We start from the raw sequence: 13,243 nt of genomic DNA on the forward strand, positions 1-13,243 counted from the left end.
CTGCTCAGGAGCATGCGCAGTGTAAAAACATGTAAAGTACGTTCTGCAAGCAGCCGTTTATGTTCAGACCCATAATGCGGATCTTTTCTTGCTTTGGGTGACAAATCAAGCAGAAAACATAACCCATATATAGGACAGTAATTGTCTCTCGCAGGAACTAGTAATAATTTGGGCTATTATAATGGTCACATGTCTTTGCACACAAGCCCCATTCTACATAATGTAGGCATTGTTATTATTCCGTATTAAAGCTAGACGTTTAGCAGAAAATCTAATCATTTAAAATGGAAGTCATGTGATATTCAATAAAGTTTAGTATTAATAAAATATATTTAACTAGCGATTTGCCGCGGCTTCGCCCATGATGAAATTGCTTCCGCCAACTTTTTTTAAAATTTATTTTATCTGAGGTGTTCTCGTTGTGTAGCTTTGCTTAGGGGGTACTGTTGCAGGAGACGGGGCCCCTTTACGCTGCTTTCTGCCAAGATCAGGGGCTCACGTCCAGAGTCTGCAATTAGAGAGAGGATCACACTGAGAATCTACCCGGGTGATAGGTGATAACTTCACACTATGTTTTCGCTTATTGCAATCAGGTACAGGTAAGGTCAATTAGGACTAAAGGTGCCCATACATCTGACCGGTATTTCCGTGATCCTGCGACGCGATTGGAAATGCCGATCTGCAGGGTGGATACGCCGACCGACCAACATCGATGTTCAGCGATTCATCGCAGGATCGCTGCAATATTACATATTAACGGTCCCCGATTTGACGATCGTGATAATTTTTTGAAGCAAAATCTATAGCGACTACCACATGGACACACAGACACACCAGGATTAATGTATTGTCAGAAGCTAGTTAACCTACCAGTATGCTTATGGAGTATAGGAAGAAACCAGAGCATATGGCGGAAACTTGCGCAAACATAGGGAGAGTATACAAACTCCACACAGATAGAGCCTTGGTCAGGAATTCATTACCTCAGGGCTGCAAGGCATTATACTAATCACTGCACCGCCATTCTAACCACTGTGCCATGGTATTTGATATGTGCCACATTTCTAGACATGAGAAGCCATATGTTGCAGATAAATGAAAACACAGGTTGAGTCTCCCATATCCAAATATTCCATAATACGGAATTTTGTTTAGCACGACTGTGATAATGAACCTTTGATTTCTGATGGTTCAATGTACACAAACTTTAAGGCACAAAATTATTAAAAATATTGTATAAAATGACCTGCAGACTGTGTATAAGGTGTATATAAAACATAAATGCATTCTGTGTTTATATTTGGGGCCCATTCCCAAGATCTCTCATTATGGTATGCAATTATTCCAAAATACCCCTGGTCCCATTTTATGGACTGTGCTAGAAGCTGTTTGGTTACTATGGGTAACTTCCACTTTATCACTCTTTAACGTTTGATACATCTCCTCCTAAGTGTACCCCTTTATGCCATGTTCTGCACACACGTAATCACAGCTGGGGGGGTTTCTCCACCATACCATGTGCTGTGATATACATGGAAATCTAAATAAACACTTGTGTTGTATAGAGCTCAGCAGGCTCATTTATGTCCTACACAAAAATAAATACATTCATGTGAAACCAATTAACAGACCATGCATATGTCTCCTATGTGCCTCAGTTTTCCCAGGACAGTCTATGGGAACACTAATTGCCCTAATGCACACTCAGAATGCTTTCATGGTAACAGGATGAATGGAGATATAGGGGTAAGATACCCACCGATCAGCTTCTATTACTGTCATTTTTCAACCACAGCCTCTAAGGTGACAGTTAGGAGCTGATTGGTGGGTACTTTATGTCTCTCCACGGCTTTATACATCTCCCCCAGAATATTATTACTGTTTTACTTTGGCATCCAAAAGGGCAGTATAGCCAGGGGACAGATCTGACCAGACCCAACGCAAGTCACGTGACATGCCCGGGCCCACCATGATGATGATAGCCCTACCAAGAGGGCGTGGTTAGAACTCAACCGTGGGCGTGACGTGCTTTTGTACGCCCCGCCCACCGGCTGATAGTGGATCATCTGCAGGCGGGGAGAAGAGTCTCTGTGTCTCCCGGTCCGGCGGCCACAATGAGCTTCATTCTCCGGGGACTACTGAGCGGAGGGAGAGCCCACTCAGCCCAGCACCCGGCCAGGGCACCTTGCCTTCTCTACAGCTCTGGTGAGTGGCGCGGGCACTGCAGGGGCTTAGGGTGGTCCTACAGAGAGAGAAAGAAACTTCCTATAAACTTAGCAAACATGCCAGCTCTGGGCAACTGTGAGCAGTGTATAGTGTGTGTAATATACCCATGATGGATGGGCAGGGAGGGGGATTTTATCTATGTATCGATATATATATATATATATATAATGTTAGTAGATAAAACCCCTCCCTGTCCATCCATCATGGGTATATTACACACACTGCGAGCCATTCATTTGCAGCCCCCAGGCTCCTTGTTCATTACTGGTAATTAACAGCAGCTGATTGGGCAGAGCCTCTCAATCCAATTATGAATGAAACGTTGTAATTGCCGGCAGAGTTGGAACCTGCTGTGAACACAGGGAAACATATTAATATTCGGTGAGTGAGATGCTTATCTATGTAGAGGCAATATTATATAAGTGACATGTATGAGCCAGAACATGGAGGTAAATTCCATATTGTTTTTGGGTTATTGCAGCTTCTGTAAACTGTAAGAAGTCCCACTGTCCATTTAAAGTAGATGGCGTTCACTACTGAGCAATGTATTGCTAGCATCAGAACTGTGCCATGGTGATGATACTCAAAGGTGCCTACACACTAGGCGATTTTTATTTTATTTTTTTTACACGATCCGCCCAATTCTGACGCATCGGAACGAGAGATCGTGTGAGATGTCCTAATCGTGAGTGTCTACACACAATGCGCGTACCCGCTGGTCGTACATCGCATCTTCAGATCTTGCCTGCTGCAGGCAAGATCTAACAATCGACTCACGATGCTCTAACAATCGACTCACGATGCACTGGAATAGTTAGGAGGCATAAGAGATCGTTTGTCACATTGGACAGCTTACAATCTAGGTGGATGGGAGTAATGTCTTGCAGAGCTCCAATTGTCCTTTCATTGTTAGGACAACATGTTGCTACGGAATTGAAATCCAGAGTTGTGTTGCAGGACTGAATGGCTGAAATAAGTGGGCCATACACTGTGCGATTGGAAAACGTACGACAACTCTGTACGTTTTGAAATTCAGCCCGATGCATGGCATGCTGCTGTGAGTGGTAAACGATGCATCTTACAAGATGCGTCGTTTACCTATTTAACAGCATGACGGATCGCAGATCTTATGGTTTTTCCATAAGATCTACGATGCCGATGTAGGACGGTGGGGACGCGCATCGCCGTCGTACAGCATGCCAAAACACACGATATGCACGATTGATAGTTGCGATCGGTCTAAATCGTGCATATCGTGTGTAAAATCGCCCCATGTGTGGGCCGCTATATTCTCTGTGAAGCGCTGCGGAATGTGTGTGCGCTATATATTTAACTATAAATGATGCTAAAGCAATGAAATGCTGGCTGTAATTGCTTATGTTCAGTGGGCCAGATGCTGAATTGCATTAAGTCTGTGGATATAAAATTAGTTTTATTGTTGGTGATATAATACAGCAGTATGCATGCATCTGGGTGTACTGGTAGTGCTTAGATTTGCAGTGTCCTTTGTATGTGTCTCCAGTCCACTCCTCAGACTCTTCTCTCTTCACTTTCTCCTCCTCCCCCCTATACATACACACCCCTCCCCCTAAGCTCCTTCCGGAGTCTGGAGGTACCCCCTCCTCCCAAGAAAAACTTTTTAAAGTTTACTATCAGTTGTGTTCCAGGTGGTGAATGGGAACTAAATGGCTTATTTATTTTTTGCAATACATAAATGTTGTATAGTGTATTTGGTGGGTTACATTAGCTTTGTTCTGTGCAGAGTTCCTTCTGTGTATGCTCTCCCTGCATCCTGTACTATATCCTACATTGTTCTGCTGGCATACTCTTCTCGGGGCCCTGTGCCAGCTCTTGTACGTCTAAGTAATTCTCAGCTCCCGTCACTGGTGATGACCTTATCCCAGTCTGGGGCATTGTGTGTTCATTCCCACAGAGCGAGAGATGACCTATCTGCTAATCGCACAATCTCCGGGTCTCATCCAAAATTTCAATTTCTATACTTGCTCTTTGCTATTCCCGTCATAGCTACAGGTTCTGTCTATGAGCAGAAGATGCCAGTTACACTGCTACAGTGGGGTTATTAGATTTCTTATCTATCACAGTAATGATGGACACATGTGGCCCTAGGGCTGTATTGGGGCCCTCTGTGCCCTAACTTGCGTCCCCTAGTTCCTTCCTGCTTTGTCATGTTTGTTATAGCCTATTACACTTCTGTATAATAACATATCAGTAGGCATTTTACCCAAGTGTTTCTATAATTGATGTATTGATTTGGCTTATTTCTTAAATTGAGAGTAGCATGTGGCCCATTTGAAGGTTAGAGAGCCACCCAATGTGACTACCGAAATGTGCCAGGCTGCCTATCTCTCTGCTAGAGAGTTCACCGTTGTGGTAAATGTTGTTGTTGCTATAGAATATTTATATGACCAATATATTGCACAGCTCTGTGCAATGTTTTTATTTTGGCCTATCAGCCCCTATCGCCATGTGCAATGATATTGGCAAAGTTTATGGTCTAATTTCCCCATCGTGCCTACTGATCAACCAGTCCGGTTGTCTTTAGACTGTCGCCGAACACTGGAGCACCCAGAGGGCCCTAGGAGAACATATAAACTTTATACAGATCATATAACGTGACTGTATGCCCCTGGCGCTGAGACTGCAGTTCTGAGTGACAAATTGAGGATTAGGTTGATAACGTGGCCTTATGATAATGGTGCTAATGTTCTGATTAGAAGAGCTTGGAATCAGTCAGGATGAGGAAAGTGGAGCATCTAATTCTAATCCAGGATCCTTCTCCAGATACAGGGCCTGATTCAGAGTCGGGAATAGAGAGAGAGATAGCACTTAACTGTGTACCTGGGCAAACCATGTTGCAATGCAAGGTGTGTAAATACATAAATTATTTTTCATGTAGGGTAAATACTGACTGCTTTTACATGTAGCCCACAAATACTGCACAGCTTTATTATTACTCTACAATTTAGATGTCAGCTTGGAGACCTCCCTCCCAAATCTAAATCTCTCTGCCAAATGTAAATCTGCCCCACCTGCAGTGCAGCATGGTTTCACCAAGATGATCAGTTGAGAGAGATATCTCTCTCTATTCCCAACTCTGAATCAGGCCCACAGTTCCTGCATCTTGGGTTTATATGGCTGTCCTATTGCCTTATTCCATTTTATTATAGCATCATAATCTGTTTGATGCCTGATCACATTAACTTCCCATATCCTACAACACTAAAAGCGTTTTCACCTACTTAGCCCATCTCCTGTGATGTCACTGTGGGCAATGCAGTTCCTTGCGCTGTGCTGCCGGCATTCCCTACCCAACACATCCATTTAACTCACAGTTTAGGTCTTTCTTATAATACACAAGATTTCTTAAAGAACGCTGGTGACATCAGGATGCATTGTGTATAGCCATCTCTAGTGCATTATGGCCCGTATTCAATTAGTTTCGGACCCGCGATACTTTTCCGCCTGACGCACTTTTCGTCTACATCGCGTGTTTTGGATGCAAAATTTTCGTGCGCATCCCCGCTATTCGCCGTATTCAATTCCAGAAGACGTGAAAACACATCCCAGCGAAACTCAAACAGGCGAAAAGTGCTGTCAAAAATGGGGAAATCAGTCTGACACCCCCCAAAAGATGTACTAATATTGGGGTTCAATATAGATGTCCCCGAATAGCCCTACTGAAACTATTTGGGGTACTTAAGTGCTGTCAATTGCTTCTAAATAGTGTCTTTGCACAAGTGAAGAATGGCATTATGCAGTATTTTTTCGAGAAAATAAGTATTCCTGTCAAATTTGGGGTATATGAAAATGGGTGCTAGCATGGTTTAAAATCGCTAAAGTGAAGTTTTAAGTGATGCCAAAAACGCACCCTCAGCAAGCACCTGCAATAAAAAACACCTCCCCCATACTTGCAGACCCCCCAAAAGTTTATTTTGCTACTTTTTATGTGTGTACACCCGCTTTGTAATTTTTTGCCCCCATTTTTAAAGTAATTTTTTTGGGATGTTCCTTATTTTTTTTTTTTTTTTTTTAGGGTTTTTTTTTTTACGCAGTTATCCTTTGGGGGGCTGTCCCAAGGATGCAGAGTGGTTTCCCCACCTTTGCACCCCAAAACCGCAATTCTGCACTTTTTCCACCTGCTATTCATAGGTGAAACTTTTTCGCCTATTACATGCATTGACTTTCTGCGTATGAGAAAAGTCTTTGCAATTGAATACGGCGAAAAGTTTCCGCCTGGCGAAATGACATCCGCGATACTTTTTCACGGATTCTGACTTTTCACCGCTAATTGAATACGGTGGCCTATATTGGGTGTGGTGTAAGAGAGAGACAATAATGTGATAGACACCAGATGTTAGTCAGTCAATAGTTAGACAGGGACAAAAGTCACACACTAAGTTCGATATGTACAAAAGGCCGATGGGGTGAAAAGTTTGACATGAAAATGGTCGACAATTTTTTATTTTATTTTTTTTCCCCCGTAATCTTCACCCTAACCCTATCCCTCCCTCCTGGTGCCTAACCCTAAAAAAAAAAAAAATTTGGCGACTATTTTTATATCGACCTTTTGTACCTGTCGACCTTCTTACATGTCGAACTTTAGTGTGTCTGACTGTTGTCCCTGTCGACCTTTTGTCCCTGTCTAACTATTAACTGCCTAACATCTGGTGTCTATCTAGACATTGTCGATCTAATTACTGTCTGTCTATAGTCCGCAACCCGTTATGTTGATACAATTCTTATATCCCACCCAAGACCCTCCGCAGGTTTAATATTTTCTACTCCTTGCTGTAACCATGGTCTCCTCTCGTTATCCTAGTGGCTCCTGAGATTCGGGAGAGGACGCTGATTGCCGTGAAGCCAGATGGGGTCCAGCGGAGGCTAGTCGGAGAAATCATCAAACGTTTTGAGAAGCGTGGCTTTAAACTAGTGGGCATGAAGATGCTTCAGGTATGCGGTATACAGCATTTGCAGAAAGCACGTACAGTCTGCACACAAACCAGTCGCACGTGCACATTCCCATCCTGGATGTACTGGGAGTGCAATGTATCCTGTCCAGGAACTGTTTTGCTTTTATGATTCACCGATTGTTCTCGAATTATAATGCTATAAATTGTTCAATGTGAAGCACAGGCTTAAACTGGTCTTCATCATGTAATATAACCTGGACGTCTATGGCTAGAATACAGCTTACTCTTGACTAAAAGATAAAAAATTGTAAACGTTTCCCTACATTGAGTTAAACTTTCTATTTCCAGCCTGAATCCTCTGGGCTAACAGCATTTCAGCTAATACTGGTAAAATAAACTAGATGAAACCGAGGGTCTGTGTGGAGTGGGTGTATATCAGTCAGGGTTACGATCTAGAAAGAGCTTCGGCATAACAGGAAGACCAGTTATTTATATAGCGCACACCTATTCCGCAGCGCTGTACAGAGAATATATGTCCATTCACATCAGTCCCTGCCCCAGTGGAGCTCACACTCTGTATTCCCTATCACATGCTCACACACATACACACAGGGTTAATTCTTGTTGGCAGCCAATTAACCTACCAGTATTTTTTGGATTGTGGGAGGAAACCGGAGCACCCGGAGGAAACCCACGCAAGCACAGGGAGAATATATAAACTCTACACAGTAGGGCCATACTTGAAGACCCTTCCGGGAGGTAGCAGCCAGATCGGCATGACTGGGGATGTGTGGCCAGCAAGCGGGGGTGGCCAGATGACGAGTGTTTGCGGGGTGGGGGCAGAGCCACACAATCACGTCATTTTGGCCCTGCCCCCGCTACACACTGCCGATATTACAGGCAGTGTGAAGCAGGGGGCTGGGCCAAAATGACGCGGTTCCGCGTGAATCGCGTCACCGCCCCCCCCAGCTGCGGGGGTTTTACATGCTTGCCTGCCTTCGCGGGAGGTCGGGAGCGGCACCCAATTTTCGGGAGGCTCCCGACCAAATTGGGAGGGTAGGCAAGTATGAGTAGGGCCGTAGTGGTATTTGAACCCACGACCTCAGTGCTATGAGGCAGTAGTGGTAACCATTACACCATCTGTGCTGGCCAAGATGGATGCAGTACCTCTGCCTCCTGCTCTCTGCAACTTCTAAGCAAATCTGTGTGTGCTTGTTTTATTCCTATTGCTGTGCACACAAAATATACTCCCGCCAGCTTCAATGATAGATGCAGTTGTTCTACCATTAGCATTAATTAGGCTCCATAAATGGGTGTAATGCAAGACTTACCAGAGCCATCTGTACTGTTGCCTGCATGTTCTCCCACAAACCCAGTCTGTGTGTGTAGAATGAGGCCAGTGACACCAGTACATCTATCAGTGCTAGGTGATTTGTCTCCATACACTGCAGTCATTACTTTATAACTAATTGTGGCCGCAATATACCTGTATCTGATGGTCTTATTCTCTGCTCAGGGCTCAGAGGGGATTCTGGCTGAACATTACCACGATCTGAGGAGAAAACCTTTTTACCCGGCACTCATACGTTACATGGCTTCTGGGCCTGTGGTAGCCATGGTAAGTATGCATTCTGGTCCAGGGCTCATTGTACAGCCATGATTATCAGGAATGTGCATAGTCTTAGATGGGATGTAGTTTAAATCCAGGCAGTCGGGATCCCTACACCAGTCAGAATCCCGACGTTAAGTTGTGAGGTTAGGGGGAGGGTTAGGCACTGGTGGGAAGGAGGGGTAGGTTTAGGCTGCGGGGAGGAGGGGGTAGGGTTAGGATACTTACCGACGGGTGTCTGTATCCTAACCCTGTCAGGATATCGGCGCCGGGATTGACCGCCGGATTCCCGTATCCAACCCTCTCGGGCTAATGACTTGCCTTATCTACAGTTCTTTGCTGCTCATATAGGTGATGGATATGAATTGGGATGTGTGGGTTAGATGGGGCGCAGGTGTCTGCTATATACAACTCCTAAATAATTTTTATATTTTATTAAAAAATAACTGTTTGCAGTGCGGGATTTTAGGGAAAAGGAAAGGGGTGGGATTGTGTGTTAAATAGTTGCAGTAGCCAGTAATGGCCAGTTGATCTTTAAAACGGGATGCTGTTAATTTACCGCCAGTCGTCGTAATCCCAACCCGGGACTAAAGATAGGCGTCGAAATCCCGATGCCTATCTTTAGCCCGACGCCCAAATCCCGTCAGCCGGCATCCCGAACGAGCTAAACGGGGATAGTTAGGTTGTAGCCACGGGGGTTGAAAGTTGGGTTTAGACACCCCCAGGGAACTTGGGGTTAGGTACCCTCCTGGGCAGGGTTAAGTTCAGGCTAGGGAAAAGGGGGGGTTAGGGTTAGGCACCACAAGGGAGGGGGGGGACACTTATGAGTTGCTGTCGGGGTGTCCTCCCTTCGGTCTTCCAGCTTCGGTATGAGAACCGGTGGCTATTAAGCCGTCGGTAGGTCATACCGATTCCCATTAAAACATGTAAATGTTTAGTAGAGTACACACTTGTACAGAAAGGGGAGTATTCCCTCCATAGTAAATAGTATTATCTGATCTAGTATCTAAAATTCTAGAGCAAATCAGAATTTCTCTTGCTTTATATTGTGTGCGGTTTTTTTTTTTTATATTTTATTTTGAATATCCAAAACATACAATAGAAAAGGAAAAACAGATTAACATCTGTACTTTTTTTTTTTTTTCCCATTTTCCAACATAAACAATATTGCTGCAATTACATTTACAAATAGTTCTAGTAACTTAACCTAAAGTGTCCTGTAGGGCACCTAAACTGTAATTATTCCTAAGCAATCAATGGCAAAAGAAGAAAAGAGGTGGGTAAACTGAGAAGGAACAGGAGGGACGGGAGGAAGGGAAGGGTTTGACCTGTTAGACAAGAGACACACAGAGACTGATTCTGAGTTAGGAGCAAGTGAGTAACTGTACACCGTGGTAAAACCCATGTTGCACTGCCGGTGGGGCAGATGTATAATGTGCAGAGAGATGCAGATGTAGGAAGGATGTGTCCTAACAGATCTAAGTTGCAGTGTAAAAATAAAGCTGCCTAGGATTTGTGGACTACATGCAGAAGCAGCCAGTATTTACCCTGCATGCAGAAAATCTAAATGTGATTGCACTCATTGCATTGCAGCATGGTTTATTCCAAATTCAAAGATGCTTGCTGTGTTTTTTTTTTTTTTTTTTTGCCTGGATCCCAACTCCGAATCGTCTCCAAAGTGTCCAAGGCAGGATGAGCCAAGGGGGTAAGGTATCACCGTTGCCCTCACGAGTTTACAACTTGCAAGAGAAAGTGGGTGGGTGGGTGACGAGAGACCAACAGCCTTCAGTAATTCCGCCAATTGGCAAGTTACATTTCAATACGTGGTGAAAAAAGCAGGATTGGTGGGGAGATGTACTAAGCTCTGGTAAGTGATAAACTACCAGCCACTCTGTTCCTAACTGTCATCTTGCAGGCAGTTTTTGAAAAATGACAGTTAGGAGCTGTTAAATTGGAAAGTGATTGGTTGGTAGTTAATCACTTACCAGAGCTTAGTACATCTGCCCCTTAGTAGTGTTTAGTTGTAGAAGTACAGTGGTAACCACTTTGATAACTAGAATACCTGCATTATACTCTCTTGCACATTGTGGAAGAGTGTACTAAAATCGTTATTTTTATTTAAAAATAAAAACAAAAAAGAAGTAACTCCCTTTTTGACATACAGAATTGCCACCCTCCTTGCATAGTAAAGTAATGCTAAGCGATCTGCCCTGACTGCACCAAAGGTAGACAGGTGAGATCCTTTTTTCCAAATAGCTTTTTGTGGCAAGTATCATGGAACCTCCAGTAGATGCCTGCCAGAGTTATCAGGTACAATAGAGTTCCACTCTTCATGATGCGAGAAAAGCTAAGGCCTCACAACTCATTGGGAGCCTCACTGCTGTGCCTATTGAGCAGCCATTTAAGCTTAGAGTACTAGACTCATGGGTCTTTGACGGATGGGCTTGATGAATCTTCTCCTTTCCAGGTCTGGGAGGGTCACAACGTGGTGCGATCTTCCCGCTTTATGGTTGGAGAGACCGACTCCTCTTTGGCCAAGCCTGGTACTGTGCGGGGAGACTTCAGTGTCCACATCAGCAGGTGACTATATATGTATATAGTAGATGCTAGAAAAAGCCTATGAGAGGGCCTTGATGATGCCCAAACTCTTCCTTTGAAGCTCCCTTAATTTTCTCTGCAGGAACGTCATCCATGCCAGTGACTCAGTGGAGGTAGCGGAGCGGGAGATCAGCCTGTGGTTCCACAGCGCAGAATTAATCGACTGGGAAACCTCCGATCACAGTGACTTGTATCAAGTTTAATATTCATCCGGGTGTTTTACCACCCCCCGACAAGTGTTGTTCCTGTTTAATAAACTTATTTTCTTTTGTCTTTATATAAAAATAGCCGTGTGCCAGCGTTCTGTTTATACCATAAGACCAGGAGAGATTCCGGGTGGGGGCAGTTTTCTTCCGTCGCTCTCCCTCCCATGGGAATGTAATGTTGCTCTGAGATCTTGTCAATTTGTCATGTGCCTGCGTGTATTAACTCTACCACCACCACTGGAATAGGCTGCTGTTCATCACACAGGAGCTGAATAGAGGCACTGACTTGTCTGCTGTTTGTTGGATCTATTATAGAAGATAAGACCATTTTTTGGTACAGTATGTGCTATAACATTTCCACTAGGGTCACTAGGGAAAAGAAAAATCACACTTGTGTGCTTTGTGATTGGGCTCGTCATAGGTTTCTACAGGAATAACACTAGATAAAATCTCATGACTTTAAATCTAGAAGCTGAAAATTCACCGTAGAATATTGGCATCAAATAAATATGGCTTTTATTTCTTAAGTGTAGATGTTGTCTACGTACACTGATGTGGCAGCCATTGTGTGGGCTCATTTATGAGAATGCACCATTAATTCACTAGAAACTAGTGATTGCTTAGGGAAGAGGTACTTTGTACCTCATACCTCAGCGATGTCACTAGTTTTTAAGGCAATCACAGGGCTCAATTCAGTTAGTTACAAGGGTGTGGCAATGGCACCTCAACTTGCCCAATCTCATACCAAACCTGTGTACTTTGGTATGTAGTCCGGTGGTGCTGCAAACAAAAATCCGCTAGTCCAGAGGTGCTGCAAGTGCGTCGTACAGAAGCACTTACTCGTGCCTAATTGAATATACCCTTGTAAGCTGCAATCTCAGTGCGTTTAACGCAGTAGGTACTTGTCACCACATTTGGTATGTAGGTGATCGTAATGATTTGCCATAATGTTCCTTGCTTATCGAATAGTTGCTTTATACCTTTAAAACTTGCAGAAACTGCATGCAGGTGGGTGTTTAGGCTGATACTAACGTTTCCATCACATCAAGTGTGATTGCAGTCATCTAATGTATTATCTCCGCTCAGCTGTGATATTGGGCGGCTCTGTGTCTGTTAACCGGTATCAAATCTTGTTCCCCAATGGGATAAATACACCAAAGACGCAGCGATCAGCACGGAGATTCCGTGGCAGTTAATGCGTTTATTGTGAGTGCGTTGTTTTCTTTTTTTGTGGGGTTAAAAAAAATATTTTTACCACGTGATTTATCGTTTTTTGATCACCCATGTGGTGGTGGTGGTGGGTGTTCTAGACTGTAGATAGACAGTGAAGAGGTTGACAATGTCTAGATAGACCCCATATGTTAGACAGTCAAAATGTTGACACACTAAAGGTTGACTTCTAAAAAGGTCAACAGGTACAAATGGTAGACTAGGTCAAAATGTCGACACAAAAAAAAAGGTCAACACATGATTTTTAGGGTTAGGCACCAGGGTGAAGATTAGGGCTAGAAAATAAAAAAATCATGTGACAACCTTTGACCTTGTCGATCACTTTACATGTTGACCTTTAGTGTGTTGACATTTTGTCCCAGGTGAGCTATTGACTGTCTAACAGCTGGTATCTATCTAGACCCTGTTGACTTTTTTACTGTCTATCTCTTAATCCACACCCA

The 13,243-nt window shown here is 43.8% G+C and overlaps 1 protein-coding gene across 4 annotated transcripts; it reads left to right on the forward strand.

The window, feature by feature from the left end:
• The first annotated feature begins 2,009 nt into the window (after positions 1-2,009).
• On the forward strand, positions 2,010-12,909 carry NME4 (NME/NM23 nucleoside diphosphate kinase 4). 4 transcript variants are annotated; one of them, XM_088448093.1, is made up of 6 exons: positions 2,010-2,205; positions 7,067-7,197; positions 8,674-8,775; positions 10,446-10,471; positions 11,234-11,346; positions 11,426-12,909. In XM_088448093.1, the coding sequence occupies exons 1-6, from the start codon at positions 2,115-2,117 to the stop codon at positions 11,479-11,481; spliced, it is 519 nt and encodes a 172-aa protein (XP_088304219.1). In that variant the 5' UTR covers positions 2,010-2,114; the 3' UTR covers positions 11,482-12,909. The 4 variants fall into 4 exon arrangements, with proteins under 4 accessions (XP_088304219.1, XP_088304220.1, XP_088304216.1 ...); XM_088448094.1 differs by having other exon boundaries at positions 11,447-12,908; XM_088448090.1 differs by lacking the exon at positions 10,446-10,471 and having other exon boundaries at positions 2,011-2,205; positions 11,426-12,886.
• The last annotated feature ends 334 nt before the right edge of the window (positions 12,910-13,243 follow it).

The sequence above is a fragment of the Taudactylus pleione genome, unplaced genomic scaffold (assembly GCF_031769625.1).
Source record: "Taudactylus pleione unplaced genomic scaffold, aTauple2 ptg000451l, whole genome shotgun sequence".
Classification (NCBI taxonomy): Eukaryota; Metazoa; Chordata; class Amphibia; order Anura; family Myobatrachidae; genus Taudactylus; species Taudactylus pleione.